This window comes from Falco peregrinus, chromosome 4 (genome assembly GCF_023634155.1).
Source record: "Falco peregrinus isolate bFalPer1 chromosome 4, bFalPer1.pri, whole genome shotgun sequence".
NCBI lineage: Eukaryota > Metazoa > Chordata > Aves > Falconiformes > Falconidae > Falco > Falco peregrinus.
Genome location: NC_073724.1, coordinates 7,755,244 through 7,774,039, shown reverse-complemented (window position 1 = coordinate 7,774,039; position 18,796 = coordinate 7,755,244). Strand labels below are relative to the sequence as shown.

At 44.0% G+C, this 18,796-nt stretch overlaps 2 protein-coding genes across 6 annotated transcripts in view; one reads left to right on the top strand and one right to left on the bottom strand.

Moving 5' to 3' along the window:
* Nucleotides 1–1,148: 1,148 nt before the first annotated feature.
* Nucleotides 1,149–9,545, bottom strand: MPC2 (mitochondrial pyruvate carrier 2). Of its 2 annotated transcripts, none has more exons than XM_055801456.1 (5): nucleotides 9,329–9,545; nucleotides 5,209–5,249; nucleotides 3,223–3,307; nucleotides 2,087–2,198; nucleotides 1,149–1,415 (listed from the first exon to the last, which is right to left on the bottom strand). In XM_055801456.1, exons 1-5 carry the CDS (start codon nucleotides 9,432–9,434, stop codon nucleotides 1,358–1,360), a joined length of 402 nt encoding a protein of 133 aa, XP_055657431.1. In that variant the 5' UTR covers nucleotides 9,435–9,545; the 3' UTR covers nucleotides 1,149–1,357. The 2 variants fall into 2 exon arrangements, with proteins under 2 accessions (XP_055657431.1, XP_005236094.2); XM_005236037.4 differs by lacking the exon at nucleotides 9,329–9,545 and adding an exon at nucleotides 6,224–6,606.
* Nucleotides 9,546–10,040: 495 nt separating this feature from the next.
* DCAF6 (DDB1 and CUL4 associated factor 6) overlaps nucleotides 10,041–18,796 on the top strand; it is a 90,584-nt gene continuing 81,828 nt past the window's right edge. Inside the window, exon 1 of one of the 4 annotated variants that reach the window (XM_055801764.1) lies at nucleotides 10,041–10,322. In XM_055801764.1, coding sequence (XP_055657739.1) covers nucleotides 10,229–10,322 — 94 coding nt within the window. In that variant the 5' untranslated portion in view covers nucleotides 10,041–10,228. The remainder of the gene's footprint in view (nucleotides 10,323–18,796) is intronic. The other 3 variants (XM_055801760.1, XM_055801761.1, XM_055801762.1) reach the window with 3 other exon arrangements.

Sequence of the window (18,796 nt, the reverse complement as noted above, 5' to 3'; positions counted from 1 at the left end):
AGCCTCTGAACAGAGGGAGCTGACAATCAGGTGCATGTCTTAAATGGAAAATGTGTTCCTTAAAGTATTCTGCACAAATCCTTTGCCCTAGATATATATCTAGGGTGAGAAGGGAGAGGACATCACTTCCACAAGAAGGTGCTGTAGCCCTTGTAACTATAGAACAGTTTCCTTTCCTCTCCACGCTTGCTCTGCTGGAGTGGTAACCCAAATGGGACCGGGGGAAAGTGGGGTGGAGAGAAACCTTAGTAACGGGACTTTGAAAAAACTCCATCATTTCAAGGGCTTCCATTTTCCTGAAAGCTGAATCCTGAAGAAGCTACTGTGTCTCAGTTATCTTTTTCTCCTAAACATAAATTCTACAGCTCTAGTACCAACTAACTCCAGGCTTTGGTGTGTCTCAGAGAGCCTGCCAGGGAAGCTCAATGATGCCTTGCTCTGAGCATAATTGCCTCGTACTTCTCAGTAACAGATGAGCTTTTGCACTGCAATATAAAGCCTTTGCTCAGATGTTCCTTCACAGTGGCACATTTTTCCTCTTTACAGGAAAGTGAGTAGGGAGGGATGCTGACTTTCAGGGAAAGCTCCAGTGTTTATTCACAAACGTGCCACAGAGAGGAGCAGACCACTGCCTCCAAAGCTTTGCAGGACTGACTGACACGTACATGTTTCCTGGGTGCCCACCTGCACAGGAAATCTGTATGTCCCTACAGAAGGGGTGGAAAGTGAGTAACAGACATTTTGGCTATTTATTTTTCACGCTCCCAAGAAGCAGGTCCTTAAATGTTCCCGTCTTCTGCCTTTAGTCGTAAAGGATGACAGAGGCTAGAACACCAGAGGCACATGCTGGTTTGCCCTCCTCTTGTTAAAGACTGGGGTGGCCAGGAAACAAATGAAGACCTACAAAGCCGAAGCTGAAAAGAATATCCTTACACTGCCAGGGAAGAGCATCAGGGAATGAAATGCAAATGCTACCATTGTTGGTTACTGGAAGTGTGGTAAAACCCCACCCAGGCCTGACGGATGACAGGAAAGGAGATGACTTCAGTCTGAGGCGCTCCCAGCACTGTCACCGGCGTCAGGTAAGGTGGGGCCCAGCAACTCCTCCTGGGCACAACCCACAATCAGTTTCTTTTAAAGAGATGATGTAAGACACACAATTTTACTTCGATTTAAAAGGTTGCTTTTACATTTAGATGTATGGTGATACTTTGTTATTTGCACTTAGAAAACACTTGTTCTCTAGACATTTAGATTTCCTCTTTCATTTTCTCAGAGAAAAAAAATTAAAATTAGTGAAGCAAGGTCCCACTTGGAAGGGGAAGGGTTTGTGCGTTGTTGGATTTGACCTGTTGGGTTAAGCATCTCTTTGCTGCAGCTGCTCTTGTTGTTTTGCTTTTAGCTCCTGGTTATACCTATAGGGGGAAGAAAAAAAAAAAGCACAGACTAAGAATAGAACACCAGTTGCAACAACAGTGCAACTAACGAACGATCTGTTCAGATGTTAAAAATTACAACGGATTTCAGGGTGGAAACTCAGGACAGGATAGTTTAGTCCCTATAAATAGTTTCAAATTAGTTGTGAAGTTTGCCTCATTCCTGGCCAGTAATGAAGCCAGAGAACTCCCAAGTTTTCCCTCAAGAAATAATAATTAAAAAAAAGAAAGAAAAATGCTGCTCTGCTTAAGAACCCTCTGATCCAGCTGGACCTGACACGATTCTATGCTAAAAGCTGACAGAAGTGCAAAGCTTATGAGGAGGAGAAAGGCTAGGCTGTCTGTCGGTCAGACCTACAGCCTTTGAAGAATGCCTTTTACCTTTTTACCTTACACTTTTCAAGTAAAGCACTCCTTAAAACGTGCTCTGGGTATACTGCAAATACTTAAAGCTTCACTCCCATTCAACTGGAAAACTAACAATGTAGCAAAAAGTTCTGAAATGTTTAATTAATTATTCAGTTTTTCTTGCCTGTTGCACTGACATTTGAGGCTGGTAGAATTTATCAATTCAAAATAATATTAAAAAAACCCCAAGGTGGTGTGAATGCTAAGCCACAGTATGTAGAGTAGCCCTTCTTAATACATACCTCCATATTCGGAAGAGTTGAGAGCCACCAGCACAGCCAACAAAAAAGTTCACAGCAAACAGACTCCAGTTTTTAGGAATAATAACTAGAGAGTACCTTGACCAAATAAGGCCTGTTGAATTGAATGAAAGGGAAAGTTTAAAGATGTTAAATCTTTAAAGTGAAATATTCAGACATTCCCCTAAGTTTGGAGACAGAATCGTGGGCCAGCTTAAGTAAACAAGTTTTACAACTTCACATTAGACAACTGCTTTTCTTATAAGTAGCTATTTCTCAGTTAAAAGCACATCAAGTGCCAGCGGACAGCTGTGGATACGTATTGCATTTTTCCAAGACAGTTATCTTCATTCAGAGTCTTAATATCAAAGATCCTCTGTACCCTACAGCAGTCTAGACCTTAATTCTCCAGCACAGTTGTAGGGTAGTGGCGTTTTGCCGTAGTATTTCCAGCTTGCTGCGCCAGCTTAGAGATTACAGAATCCACCAGCAAGAAAGGTTTACGGACCATGCAAAATGCACAGCACTGTGGCAGATACAAAATAAAGTCTGAAGAAGGTGCCAGTTGTAATTTTGATTTTCAGCTTTAGCTGCCACAGGTCCTGCCCCTGAAAAGACCTGGCAGAACACCTTGAATACAGAATATTGTTTCTGCCAGTGTGAAAATTCATGGCAAGCAGCAGTGCAGCAGTCAGCGTACCACCGCTTCCAAGTTCTTGTAACACATGGAAATTCTTTCCAGTTATGTTAGCGTAATTACCCTACCATTGTTTAATCCCTTCAAGTCTGTTCTAAAACAGTTGCTATATCCTGGACTGATTTCAGAATTACTTGACCTGAAGCAAAAGAGGTCACTTGGTGGAATGAGTGGCATCGTTGTAACTTAAGGGATGAAAACTCATATCCTAACTCAGAACAACTTGCTCTGGACAATTCCGAATTAAGATACGTGTAGAAAACTGTTACATAATCACAGAGCTCTTACAGATTCAATAGGAAGTATAGGTCTATCCTAGAATTATCATCCAACAGCGACAGTGAGGATAGAAACGGCTCAGTACTGATGGAGGATTCCAAAAGTAGCGTATACAGTTTTAGAGAGGGTGTTGTGTAAAAGCATGGAGTAACTTTGGCTTTACCTGTGGCCATTAGTACTGCAGACTGTGCTGTGCTGAGCTTTTCTGCCGGTCTGGTCATATCAGCCATTCCAGCACATACCAAACCCTGTAAAGAGAAATTCAGTGAGTACCAGAACAACCTGTAACAGATCAAACGCTTTAAAAGGCTCAGTGCTTATTCTATATGCATTATGCAGAAGATGGGATGTATTATATGAGCAGAGTAATTAAGACTCTCTGAGACATCATCCACTTCTAGTCCCTTCTGGTAGGAATAAGAACATGTTTGGGGGGGGTTCAACTGGCGTGGTTAATAGTATGTAGAGTGGCGCTTTAGAGCAGCTGTCATGCTTTACCCTGCCTTCAACCTATGAGGCTTAGGAATTGGCTTCCTTAAGATACTCTTCAAACTCCTCAATCCCAGGCAGTGGCGATTTTATATTCATTTAAGACCAAGGTTAATTTAACCTTAAGGTTAAGAAAGCAGCTGAACCCACATGCCTGCCCTCCCCCCCCCCTTGGTTTTCAGGCAACAAATAGAAGCTTATCTAAATGTAGGCCCTTCTTCCTAAAGCTCAGGCTAAGGTACTGCTAGTAAAGATGTAGGTGTGAACCATATATACTCTTCATTCAGCTTCATCTGAGGCGGCAGAAGTGCTTCCTTTTCAGTATAATTTCAGGAAATGCAGAGAACTTCCAGGTGAAGTGAGGAACAGCTTGGCTGATCTACTTGACAACATTACTAGCAAACATGCTGCTTGATTTGTTTTGTTGTGTTATTGACCTCTACTGGAAATACAATTTCATGTTCGTTTTACAAGAGTTCACCAAAAAACCACACACACCCCCCCACCCAAATGAGTCCTAATGCTTTTACTTCACTGACTGCCACTAAGGACTCCTTTGGCTCAAATCAAGAAACTGATTTTCTAGGGTAGATGCTTCTACGTGCTGCCTCACTTACAGGATTGATATGGTTGTGGTGGTAGAGACTTTCAGCACACTTGGGGTAACTGCATTAAATGCGTCTTTGCCATGTAGCGGGAAAGTCTGTTTAAATTCTCAGTGAAGAACATCACGGTGAGCTTAGAGAAGCCTTCCTGCATGCTCACAAAAGAAAAACTACCCATATATAAGCTCTTTTGATACAGCAGCTTCTGACAGCATCCTGCTCAGAAGAGTTGCCTGCATGCCCAGGCTCAAGAACACGTTGCCTGGGAGCACCTCTGAGAAGGGGCGGTTAACCATGGTTACTGCAGCTCCAGTTTGGGCTGACAAAGAAACCAAGCTACAGCTTGGAGCACAACACGCTGCCTGTGGCCTGTAAAACGCTGGGGTTCACAATGGCAAACTTATGAACCAGCTGGCAATAGGAAGAACAAGTTATATCCTTGCATGTTATCAAACACGCTTTCTGATTTTAGAGGTCATTTATTTTACTTGTACCAATACAACACCTAGGAGGAGTACAGTGAAGCAGGACGGGGCATATAACTTTACCTGTGCGCAAGAACCAAGGAGCATAACCACGTGGGAAGCAGAACTGCACAGGAAGCAGAGAGTTACTGACAGCCAAAATGGCAGTTGCCTTTTTTCTTTTGTTTTCTCAGGATTACCTTATACTCCGATACACTGCCTTCAAACTATAAAGGCTAAACCAAATTCCTCAGTCACAGAAGAAATACATGCTTTATGAGTTTTAAATTATGCCAGCTCATGCCTACCTTGAGCAACAGTTAGCACTTCACAAGAGAAAGCTTTGTGAAACTTTCAGCGAAGAGTACAGTTTTTCCACAAAGCATTTCTCCCCCCCACTGTATCCCCTGCATGTTGTGTTATATGTCATTGAGGCTAATTTTGTTCCTCCCCATGTATTAAAAATTACAGCCTCCGTATTAAGTCTTTCTTTAGGCTCAGATATCTGTTAGGAAACTATTGCTTGCTTAATGGCTGCTGCAGATTGCCCTCTGAGTGACATCCAGACACCAGCTGGCATCTTGTACTTACCCATTTCATAACAGGTGCCCAGAAAAACACTGTTTTGGGACCTGAGGGAGGAGGGGGAAAAAAGAAAATAAGTTAAAATATTCAGAGAAGTGTCTGTTTTAATACCCACAGTAAGTTTTGGTTGTTTGGGGTTTTGTTTGTTTGTAGTTTTTTTTTTTTTTAATAATGAATTGTGTATGTTAGCACAGTTTCTACCACTGTACAAGCTCTATCACCTAATAGTCATAGCTCATCAACCCAGTGCATCAACCTTCAGTTGTGTAATGAGTCCACCCAGTTCTGCAACAGATGAGTAGGATTTTGTATTTCTATTTTTAAGCAAATGAGGACACTACAGCAGACAAAAATGCATTTATAATGAAAAGAGTTAGGATAAGGAATAGTTAAGACAGTTTTTATGTAATCATTACACGCCACTCTACAGCTGAACTAACAGCATTAGCATTTGAAATCTTTGTGAACTGAATCTTGCAAACTAAAACCCCAAAATATTTTATTACTGGTACTGTAACACGTCAGTCCCTCCTTCCCTTCCCAAATCACAGCCCACCTCTTCATGTGACAGAAGTCGTGCTGCACAGCAGCTTTAGATTGTTAAAATGAAAGTACAAATCACAAACACAGTAGCAGTAAATGTCACAGGGAGAGTGTCCTCATTCACCTCCAACTTGCACCCCTGAATATCCATGTCTTTCTAGCAGAAACAATGCTTCCCACCCAATCAACCCTACACCCCAATAATCTACCAACTGGCAAGAAAGGATTGCAGGGGAAGAGGACAAAATATCTACAGAAGGAAGGGAGAAAAGTCAACGGAATGGGAGCCAGGAAACATCTCTCTTACAAATACAACACATCTTACAGCGGTGCCAAAATGGCAACTGGTTGGTTAAACCAAAGTGTTGTAATGCCACATCTACAGCATGCAGATTGCCAGCCATGCCAGAAATCATTAATCTAGGACTACGGCTTGAAGCCTTACAAGAGAGACCACGATCCAAAGTATCAAACCCACCGCACTGGGTGACAGTCAGGACACTGGTTCCGATTTCTTCAAAACACATCAAGTTTTAGGTCTTGCTAGGCCACTGTTCAGCATTCTGATAACATGCAAGATGAAGCCAAGTTTTCACTGTAATATGTTACATATTATAAGTAAAGTTGTAAAATACAAATGATAAACACTAGGGCTTTGGTTACTTGCTTTTTACTGACTCGGCCTTAAAAGGGCCTTGCAATAACTATTTATACTCCCTGTTTTAAGTCCCCTCAAGTTGAAAACTATGACTTGGGAAAAATTAACCATCAGATGTCCACAGCAAACACCTGTGAAGCAACTCATAATTTGGGGGATGAGACTTAACTGTTAACAAATATCAGTTGCTCCATCACATTAAAGCCAACTAAGCCCTATAAAAGGGGCAGGGCAACTGCAGCACAGAAAGCAATGAAAACTGGCTTGGCAGCTTTGCATAAAGCCCTCTTTAGACACACACGGCTTGTGACAGCGATCAAGTTTCAAACCGCAGTTAACTACCAGCACGTGCCTTTTTGCTTGGATAATTGAACATTTCTACCTACCACAGGACTGAGTTTTTTTAGGATGCCTGAGGTTGTGCAGCCACTAAAACTGTCCAATATTATTGAATAAATACAACTCAATATTCATCCTTTAAAGATATAAACCTCAGTTGCTGTTCTCTTAAGCAGCTACTTAGTATGTCAGTATCAGGCTGCAAATACAGCTCTTTATAAATCAGAGGTCCCATGGAAGTAGCTTTAATATAGCTTTAACTATTTTCTTCTAAAACACAAAATCAGATTTGGAGCACTAGAGAATGTAGGGGAAGTATATATTATTAAACTGACATTCCCTAAACAGCTAGTAAAATTTTCAAGAAGACTGACATCAATTTCTATTAATAATAGATAAATCGATAATTTAAAACTGCTGACTCCAAGAATAAGAAGTAATTGTAGACAAGTAAGGTACCAAGCCAAGCTTGTTTCAAGGGAAGACTGTCAAATGCCTTAAGCAGAACATCTCTCCTGAAGGCACTCCAGTAAGCACCCAGCCAGGGAGAGCTCTTCCCATATCCCGACACCTGGAATTTTTCAAGGGTGAATTTGACAGCGGCACATCAGAGCAGGGGCATACCAGAGACTAATTTGGGTATCATGTGTGTGACCAGTTTATAGAATTTATGACTTCTATGAAACTTAAGAAGTCTTTGTCCTGGAGAGTTCAGCTTAATCAGGCAAAGCGAACCAAGGAGGCCATAGGACAGAGAGCACAAGCTCAGCCTACGCTTCCCTGTGGCTGCCAAAAGCGATGTTCCCTGCTCTGTGGTAGCCTGGGGAGTTGGTGTGCTGTGCCCCAGGCCCTTCGATGTCCTCCAGCTGCCTCACTCTTTGCAATGCCAGCCAAAGAAACAGCTTTTCAGACCAAGCATCAATTATTTTACTGGAAGCTTTCTTTGTGCCAGAAAAGAAGTAAGCATTGTTCTTAATTTCTCACAAGTGATTTACAATTTCATGACAGCGACACTTACATTCCTAAATTAGACTAGCAACTTAGATATCACCAGAGATAAAACGTGAGCCTTTCATTTTTAACCTACTTGTTTTGCAGTCAGTGACAGCTATTGCGTAACTTTCTCACAGACCCACCTTCAAGATATGCAAGATAAACAGAAGTGGCAGAGGTTCAGTTTTGATACCTGCTTGCTCTATGGCTTTTCTTACTTACACCATCAGTATGGATTACGGCAGATGTATGCATACATGCACACGCACACACTGCATCCCTAAAAAAAGTTGTCTATTTTAAAATTAATTTCAACATTACAGTGGTGAACAGAAGTAACCCACAGGCAGTTCCATGAAGCAAAAAGCACTGCAAGCAAGCCTCCAAAGCTTTTTCCAATTAGTACTACAGTTCTGATGAAGAATGAACATAGATGTTCCCAGTGCTCACCATGCCTTGTACTCGTTAAAAGCAATTGGAAGCTGCCACATTTCACACAGGATGAATGTGGCACTCAGAGGCTTGGCACCTTTACAAAGTAAGTGCTGGATATGTTGACTTTTTATACAAAAAAAAATACATTAATGTTATATATACATATATTGGCCTAGTGAATTCAGTACAAGTCGGACATTTTGGTAACTGCAGTTTTTACTCCTTAACTGTGATTTCTTTCAAGCAACAATTTTCATTTCAAGGAAGGGCTGTTATAGGAGGATGGAGCAACTGACCGAAAACTAAAGTCCATTTTCACAGTGCATATGCCAGGTAGGTGAAGAGTCAAGGATGCACATCATGCTGAAGCAAAACAGTGGGGAAAGCAGCCAATGGAACTTTAGGATTTTATCGGGCACTCTTTTTAACTAGCCTATGCAATTTGTTTACATGACAAACATCACCTAAATGGCACTGAAACAGATCACTTTACAAGAGGTTTCCCCCTAATAACACGAAAAAACATGTTTGCTGAAGTAAAGGTAAGCTTTAGGTCAGGTAAAGGTAGCTCAGTAGCTCATTTCAGGGAAAATCCAGCCCGCCCTTCCCCTCAGGAGCCCTTCCATTAGGAAAGTGGATTCTTCAAGGGCACAGGGTGCCTTCCAGCAGGAGCGCCATATTCGGCAGAAAGAAAATAAACAGCAGCTTGCCTTCCACCAGAGTACACTTGGAGATCAGAGATCCTTGCAGCGCTCCCCGTTAATATTCCAGCACCTGCACTTAGAAGCAGCGACTGCTGGGAGCCTTCAGGCCCCTTGGCAAAGCACCGCACCCCTGCGGCGGGGCCAGGGGGCCCGGCCGGGCCGCGGCAAACGGCGGAGCCCGGCGCTGGGGGCACCCCGGCCCACCCCTGCCCTGCGGGGGGCACGGGTAGGGCCGCGTCTGCCTTTTTGGTTTCCTTCTGCTTCTCAAACAAAAGGGGCTCTCCTTCAACGAGCAGCAGCTCACCCTCCGGCAGCTCTCCCCGTGTCGGGATGACAGCGACCCTGCGCCTCCCCTGCCGCCGGCGGGCCCGGCCGAGGGGCAAGGTGACCCCTCAGCCCCGAGGCGGCGCAGCCCGGCAGCCGTCGGGCCGGCCGGCTGAGAACGCCCCGTTACCTGCCGGGTGGTTGTAAAAGGGCCGGAACCGCGGCGGCAGCTTGAGCTCGATGCGGTCGAGCAGGCGGTGGTAGGAGGCGCGGAGCCCCGCGACGGCGGCCGCCATGTCGGGGCGGCGAGGGGGGCGCGGGGGCCAGGCGACAGCGGGCGAGCGGTGTGCCGGCGGCTCCGTCCCTCAGCGACCCGCCGTCCTTCCACCGCCCCCCGCGCGCCCCGCCTGCCTGTCAGCCCCGCGCCGGGGGGAGGAGCCCGCTGCCTGCGCGCTGATTGGCGGCTTCTGCGAGGGGAGGGGCGGGGCGGAGAGGTTCGCGCAGCGCGATTGGCTAGGGCGGCCTGCCCACGCCTCGTGGGGAGAGCTGGCGCCAGCGCGCCCGGAGTAGGCATCCCGGCCGCCTACGGGAAGGGCGCGAGCGCCCGGCTCAAAAATGGCCGCCGGCGCCGCTTCACTTTCCCGTTTCAAGATGGCTGACGCAGGGAAACCCCACGTGCCCAAACACAAGATGGCCGCTTAGTGGCTTCATCGCTCGCCCCGACAGCCGGTTTGGGCGGGGGCAAAGCCAAACGCGCCAACGTCATTCCCCCGGGGCGGGGCCGCCCGAGGCGGTGTTACCTGCTCTCGCGAGACTGCCGAGGCCGCGGAGCGCGGCACCCCCTCCCGTGCGGCGGGGGCGGAGCGCAGCGGGGGCGGGGCGCCATGCCTGGGGGCGGGGCCGGCGGCCGCTCCGCGCCCCGCCCCCTCCGCCGCCGCTCGCTCCCCGTCGGTGCCGCGGCGTGAGGCGGGCGTGATCGCCGCGCGGGCGGACCGGCCCGGGTTTCCATGGTGATCGCGCGGGGCGGCCGGTGCCGGCGGAGCCCCCGACACCCTTCCCTCTCTCCCCCGCTGCCCCTCCGCGCAGGGCCATGTCCCGCGGCCACTGCCCCCACCTGCTGTGGGACGTGCGGAAGCGGAGCCTGGGGCTGGAGGAGCCCGGCCTGCTGCGGAGGCATTACCTGGGTAAGGGCGGGGGCCGCGGCGGGGGCGGGCGCCGTGGAGCCACCGTTAGCTCACCTCACACGGTGCGGAGGGGGCCGCCCGCCCCTTCCGCCGGCCGCCTCGCCCGCGCGAGCCCCTCTCCCCACGCGCGGGTGTCAGCCGACCCCCTCCCCCCTCCCCCCCCAGCCCTCCGCGCCCGCGGGGGGTCCCGGGCACGGCGGGGCTCCGCTCCCGCCGCCCCGCTTCCTTCCCGGAGGAACTGTTGCACGGGAGCCCCAGCCGGGAAGTTGGGCGGCGGGCGGTGGCGGCTCCCAATAGCCTGGCAGCCGTGGCTGATGCCCGCGGGAGCTGAACGGGCTCGGGATTTCCCGGCCCTGAGCCGGCGAAGATCGCTAACAAAACCCCTAAATGCCGGGATAATGGCCTGATTGTTCCCCGGGCTTTGAGGTGTTTCCTGGGGTTTGGAAGCTGAATGCCGGGCAGAGCCGCTTGAACGCGGTCGGTGCCGGCTTATTTAGCGGGTCTTTGTGCTCGCAACCGCCCTGCAGCGGGCGGGGGGGCTGGGGGTGCGCCTGGCCCTCGGCGCTGCCCCCTCCCCCCCCCCGGCGCCCGGCCGCTTATTTTCACTTTTTAAGTGCCACGAGTTAAAAATAGCCTTAGTTTCAGTTTACGAGGCGTCGGGGGAGATTTCTGGCGTGTAACAGAACCGTTGATAGTCGGTGTAATGGCGCAGGTCGCATGCGTTCTCCCTCTTCCACTCCTTCCCCAAAATTCTTCTTTTAAAAATATATATATTTTTTCACGTGTTTTTGGAGGTGTGTGAGGTGTTGCATTGATCACGGGGTGTGCGTGGGGGTGACGGCTCTCCGGGAAAGGTGGTTTGTTGGGCTCCAGCACACTCTTTTGTACTTGTCTGGCTTAAATCCTGCTTTTGAGTGGCGACGCCGAGTACTCCAGGTGGAACTTACTTCCAGCACCGCTAAAAGTGTGGCTTTTTATACCCCCTGGGTGCTTCAGACCGTGGTTGGTATTGGTTTTCCTTTGCTTTCCTGGTGGAATGTCGCATTTCCAACTTGAACTCCGTAGTTTTGGGGCTGTGGTCCCTGAGCACCCAGTAATCCCCAAGCAGTTAACTGGGAAAAGCAAGGTCACTGCTGGCAGGTTTCCACCTACAGTAGAGAAGGTGTCTGTGTGTATAGCACCTACGTGCACGTAAGTCCTTTGGAAGGATTTTTGGAGGTCCTAAAATTAAAATGGTTGAAAACATACGGTCTGATTCCTTTTGACTTTTGTGATGTCTTGACAGTGTGCTTGGCCAAGCCTTAACTGAGGACTGTCCTAACTTCTAGTGATCAAACACAGATATCCTTCTGACCAGCTACTTAAGGATTTTTTTCATTTATTTATTTATATTTTTTGTGCCTGCTCCAGTTGGAGCAGAAAAACCCCCGACGCTAAAACTAGGACTGTAGTGTGTAGGTTTTGAAGAAGCACCGTAAGACCTTTTTTTTTAAGTTTACATGCTTGTGTCTTGACAGTTGAATTATTTAGATTTGATCAGTACAAATCATCCTCTCGGGTTTATTAAGGTGTCTTTTCTGGGCACTGCTTCAATAAAATGTGCGTGACATTAGTTAGAAACAAAACCTCTCTGGTGACTAGGTTAAGGTCTCATATTTACTGTTTTTTTATTTAAACTAAACGTGTTCGGTAGCTTTATAGCCTTGGGAAAATAGGACCTGGGAGAGGTTGCCCACTGAATTGATGTTAAGATCTGCGTCGGCGCTGGCAAGAGTGGCTCAGCCCTTGCTGACTTCTGCTTTTAATGAAAGGGGTTAGTGCATGGCGTGCTTGTCTCGTAGAGCCATCGTGCTTGGATTTCAAATGGCATTTATGGCCTTAATAGACCCACTAATTTGGCTGGTAATCAGGTGTGATTGCTCATGTGCAGATTTACCAGGCGACAGGCACCTTTTTGTGTGCAGTTTAGTGTGTCTATGGTTCTCCTCTCGTTCAGACTTAAACAGTTCTATGTAGGAGCTTTGTTTGGACACAGATCGAGACAGCAGTGGTCAGACATGTGACATTGATTGTTGGTCATTGCCTATCTAGTCTGGATGGGAAGTAAGGTTTCTTCATATTTATACTGTTTTTTCCACTGTTCCAGCTGTCTGGCAGAACAAATGCAAGTCAGGCATTTTATTTTGACTTGGTAATAGTATTGGAAGACTCACAGCATTTTCTGTGTTTGTCTGGGAGTTTTTGGTAAATTTGTCAAAACAATTACGGATACCAGTAAAAAATAAAGTAGGTTGTATGTCTCTTCCTTATCTGCTGCTCTTCTTCGTCCAGAACCCTCATAGCATGTCCTTAGCTAACGTGGTTCACAATGTGTGAAGGAAGATGTGTGTATACAAATACTACTTGCAGAGTGAACCGTTCATTTGGGTGGTGTTATGCTGCAGTGTAAAATATGGAGAATATTGAAGGCAATTATGTATTGAAAGAAGACATCTGAGAACTCACCACTGTTTCCTATTTACTCAGTGTTTTAGTTTCATGTGAACTGGCAATCGAGGGGGACTCTATTTATAGCTTCTTTTAGCTTTCAAAAACAGCTGCTCCAGGAAGGATCTGTGCATCCTACTGTACCTTTCCGTGCAGATAATTCGCTCCTGGAATTTATGTCCTTGCAAAACTCAGTCTGATTTTGCAAGATCTCTAAATAATTGTTCTGAAACCTAGTCAGTTCTGGATAGAATTCCAGAGGAAAGCCTCGTGGAGATGGGGCAATATATCCGTACCTGGGACGTGTCCTTCAGATGCTATCATTGGGTAAGGATTCCTGCTGTCGTGATAGCGGGAAAATGTGGGTCTTATCAATGTATGTTAGCTACATTTTCTTCAGGATTTGTAGGCTAATTAGTCTCAATTTCAGACAGTGCCTGTATCTGAAGTCTCCAGAGTCAGCCAGGCCTCGGGGAGGCTGTCAGTAATGCTTTTTTCTTTGATTCGGTTTGGGCATGGTCTTCGCCTAATGCTGGTGGGAGGAGTCCTGCTGCTGGATCTCAGATGGAAACAGAGCATCAAACTACTTCCAGTGGTTAAAAACATCACCCTGCTTTTCCACAGGAAAACATTGGTGGTAAACTGTAGCCTCCCATTTAAATTCTGCTTTGAAACCGGCCAATGCAATTATTCAGTCATGACACTTTCCCGAGAATCCCCAGATCTTTGTTGCAATTTTGTATTATTGTGGCGGTATTTTGGTGACCGATGAAGATACCCGTTCTCGTAGCAGGTGAAGTGTTCGGTGCCATCACCACGAAGGCCTCTATTGGTGAAGTGTAGCATATAGTAATTTGACTAGAGAAATAGCAGCATGGGTTTCTTGCAAGAAAGAAGTGAGTGTGTAATTCCTCAGAAGAGATTTAATGTGATGGGTTTATTTGCTTTTCTGTGGAGGGTCATGCTGCTAAGGATGGCTCTGTTTAGTCAGGAGAGGAAGACTGAAGACTTCTTCTCTTTTTCTTTTTTTCTTTTTCTTTTTTTTTTTTTTTTTTAATTAACTGGCATAGCAAGTTATCCAGAGAAAATCTGTTAGTCTAAAATAGTTTGCAGAGAGGAGCTGATTCCGTTGTTTAGCTCAGTGATTGTCAGAGGTTATGGTGCTTGGTACAATGGAAGCAAGCATCAAAATCAGTCAGTTCTCCCTAATCTCTGATATCCTTGTTCACAGACTATTTGCTAATATCATCTGTCTTTGTGATATGAAATTCTTAAGCTTACCAGGTTTCTTGTGGTGCTGTCTCCTGACTGTCCACTCCCCCCTCTCTTTAAAGACTGTTTCTTATCTTACTAAGTTTTTCTCATCCTGTTTTATAAGATTTAGGAAGGGTTTGAAATCTATAAATCAACTGTAAAGCCGACCAGTAGTTAGGTTGGTTGTGGTCAAATTTTGTAAAGTTTCAAAAGGAGAACTGTTACTATTTCATTACGTAGGGAGGGAGAATTTACTAATCAGGCATCAGTAGTTCCCCTTCTTTACCAAGACGATCCATAGTAAAACCGAAACTAATTACAGTTTTGAAGTAAGTTAATTGCCCTGTTCGTAAGTGGCTTTGAAAAACAGGATAGGCAAGAATAGCTGTTACATGTATGGACAACCGATTAGTTTTGATATTGACTGTGTTATATTCATTACCTTATTAGTTTATGAAACTAGTTGTGGCTCATTGAATATAGTTAGAATTGGGTATTGCTGTTGAATGTATAGTTCTTCCTAAAATACATTGCCCTGGGTGAGAGAGTGAATTGAATTCCTTAAAACACTGAGAACTTTCCTTCTCTCTGTTGCTTTTCCTTGGAGAAACAAAAACCAGCAGAGATGGAAACTTGAATGTGAGGGAGAACAACTAGAAAGAGGTGTATTATTTTCCCCAGTTTTTGTTCCAGCTGTATTTCAACATATGCTATCTTAGGCTTTGAAAATAATACAGAGTAAGAAGGGTCAGGCAGCTTTAAAGTGATCAGCTTTGTAGTTGGTGCTCTTGCAAACTTGGAGATAGTCACAAAGTATTTAATCAGCCTTTCTTCTTTAATTCTTTGCGTAATACTTTTGATGTTTAGTTATTTTCAGGTGCGCTGTTACATTTCATGTCCTAAACCTCTGGCACTAATTTTCTTTTCCAGCATGGATTAAAAATGCTCATCTGTCACAGCTAAACCCCAGAACTGGTGAAGGTGTTTTATGTTTTTCCTTCTACAAGTCTAGCAAATTAACTGCTGCTTGAAAAAGGGCCATTATTAATTTGCCTGGTCGTCTGATTATCAGGACACAAATGAATGACTGCTGTTTTAATGTAAACAGTGTAGCTTTCTGACTCACGGCATCTTCCACTGCACTTTGTGTGCTCAGGAAGCCAGTTCTGTAGTGATACATCCTGGCACACACCAAACACTTTGTGAAACTAGACTAACCGAAGATTTTTAGAAAGATACAGTTGAACTCCCCCAATTTTTTTCATTGGTGATGTCTTCTGAATAATAGAAGTAGGCAGAGTCAGAATTGAAGTCCACAGTGTAATGAATGAATTAGAGGAAAATACATCTTTGAAACAAAATCGAACAGCTTTAACGTGCTCAATCTAATATGTGTCAGTCAGGAAATTTGGGATAGTCCCTGGGTTTTCAATGGTCGTATAGAAGGGCTTAAGATGTATAAGAGCATTGCAGAAAAAGAACGTTACTTTTAAACTGTAAAACCCACGAGTGTACAGTGATCAGATATTGCCTTAAACTGGATATGTTTGGGTTGTTTTCCCCTGTTAATAAAAGCAAGACTTAGCAACTACAGTCCTTAAAAAAATGTAGATGAGCAATTGAAAGAGCAGTGTGTCGTCGAGACCTGTTGATAACCAATTGAATTTGAAGGAGTTTAATGAAGAGACTACTATGTGTAAAATTAATTCCCCGATACCGTCTCATTTAGATTGGTACCAATGAACAGAAAAGCAGATGTATAAAGCAGCATCTTGAGAAAACGTTGGGGGTGATCCTGGCACATAAAGATTAATGATTTTTTTTTTTTCTTTTCTACTTCCAAGTAAATCAACTGAGATAATAAAGACACCCACTTTAAATGTTTTAATAGAATAATTTGTAAAAAGTAGCACACTATCAGTAAAGGAAAATAAAACATAGTATAGCAGGATCATCTGGAGAAGGCAACATATGAAGAAAATACTAGAAAACCAGAAAGAGATGCGAGCTGGGAGGCAGGATTAAGGTTGGATGAGTATTTCTGGTGCCTGAGTGCCGAATACTTGGTTTTAATTTCAGTCTAATCAGCCTTCTGTTATCTTTGGGATTATTTCACTTGCAGACTAATCGAGCTATGGAAGTGGAGACACAGGAGCCGCTTGGACCTGCAAGTGGTACAGCCATGTAGCACTACACTACTTAAATTTGATATCTTATTTTGCTACTATCTCAGGAATCTTTGTAGTTAACAATATCATTGGCCTTTTCTCAGTCGCATTTTGCCTGTGTGTTTTGTGGTTTAATTGTTGTGGTTTGTGTATCTGCTTCTGTCTGCTCGGTGTTGTTCCACCTTGCTCCTAGTTGCTGATAAAGTGTTGACAATCACTGTAGTATATACTTTTTTTTTTTTTTTTTAAAAAAGAACGTCTGGGATTACTCAGTGCCTTCTGTCATTCTGTCCTGAAATAAGAGAATAATTTCCAATGTTAGTTTTGGGGATGTTGGGGTATAAGGTCTGTTATTTATGTACTGCTAACATCAATTTGTGAAAAACTGTAGACCCTTACAGATCATGTTGTTATGTTCTTAAGTGGGATTGCTTTGCTGAAACTTTTTTTCTTTTTTCCATAGTACTGTCTAGATCAGATATTGTTACCAATGAACCTATTTACTGAGTTTTGATGTTTTAATTTTGTACATCATCAACTTTTTGCTGCTGTTGTATCTTGGCATACAGCATAAAACCATAAATGGGAGGGTGATTTCTGGCATTGCATACGAATACATCCAGTCTAAGTGGAGCTAGAAGGAAATGATCAAAAATTGGTACAACTGTTTCAGATTGTTGATTTTTCTGTCCTTCAGAAATTCAACAGGCTTTTTAAGTTGTCTGCAGCTTCATCAGCTTTGTTTGACATGGGCTGAATTATGTAGATGTATTTGTACTTTTTGTTTTTAAGGGATTAATAACCTTGTGTGTAATGCCTGTGCACTGAACGTTAGTTATGTGTTAATGGTTGCCAAGAATATGAGTGTTTATGTAAGTGTGTTGTAGGCCCAAGGCTTTGCATGTACGATTGTATTATTTGAATTACACTGTCTTACGATGCACATGTATTTGCTTTATGTCCTTTGGAGTCACAGCCTTCTCATGCAAACAGCTGGAGAGTATAAAGATTTGGTGTCCTTCAGATAGCTTTTCATTTTTGATTGCAATATTTAATTAAATTTACACTGTATGCTTTTAAAGACAGTCTTTGTACAAAGGTTGTCATTTGCTTTGTAAATAACTGCCTGTGTCTTGATACTGAGCATTTCAGACAGCTTTGTAGTTAAGTTGCACCTTGATCTGGTAATAATGAGCTTTGGATACATGAAAGCTGTCTCTTGCTGCAAAAACAAGTCGTGTACTGGATTTGTATTTCAGATTGAGCCAGTGATGTGGGAGATCACTTTAGATCTCTCTTATTCATTTATTTATTTATTTTTTATTTTTTCCCCCCTCTGTAGCCTTCTTCTAGCTGGATTGCTTCCATTAACTGCATTAGGGAGACCATTAAGCATATCTGTGTTTAGTCACTTCTAAGTTGTTGCTGTGCAATACTGTGAGTTCTTGTCACTTTGCTCGTGATCCCTGATCTTCTATCCTTGAATGCCCCGAAAATAGTCTAGTGGGATATAACTGATCATGTATCAAGAACTTGTTGACGCTTGAAACTTGTCCTGTCCTAGCAGTAAGGAAAAACGTTGGTTTGGATTTGAAGTATGCCAGCCTTCAAACAAAGCTGGATTTTTCACTGGTTAAGTGCAAGTCTCAGCGTTTTTGTGTCTTTGGGGCTTAGTGAGTTGCTGATTCAGGTATGTCCCAAATGCTTTAGCATGTGTTGAATCATTAAATATTGAACATGAGTATCGTGAGATGGAATCTGAGTCACATCAGTGAATTTTAATATCCCTTTATTTTCCTCATTTTGTTCTTCAAGGATTTGCAGGCTTTCCTCAGGAAAATTGAACGCATCCTTAATGCTGCTGCTTTCTACTTGGCAAATGTCATGAGCCAGATGAGGATCCATCGTTCCCTTCCCTGTGAACTGAATAGTTCTGAACCATTAGTGATGTTTGTTTAACCTTTATGGAACCACTTAAACTTCACCAATATAGAAAACTATTACACAAAACAAACCCCACCTCTTTGTGAATTTGTTATTATTATTGCAGTGTGTTCCCATTATTTAGCTTTCGTAGGAAATGAGAAAAGATGTGGTGCTTTTAAAATTTGTTTTTATTTCAGAAATACTTTTACGTCCTGAAAACACTCTTCAGTAAAAAATAAGTCTCTTGAGTTAAAGAACAGGGATTTTTGGTCATCTAGGATGAATACGTACAGTTTAATGCAGCCAGCAATGTAACTTTAAAAAAAAAGTAAGCTTTTAAAATTTGTTTTTAAATGCCCAATGATAATTCAATTTATTTTACAGTGTTAAATTAATAGTCACCTACTACCAAGACTCAGATTTCTACTTTAGCTCAACTTTTGATGTCATCTATCTTTAAACTCTAATCCTTGTGAACACTTGTAATCTCACAGGGTTATGTACCTATATCTTGTTATGGTGTGTATATCTATTTTACATTTTTCCGCAAACTGAGCAGTGTATAATTGACCTACAACCCAGGATTAAATGGTATGTTTTATTAGGTAGGTGTGCAGAATAGTAAACGCCTTAATTCAG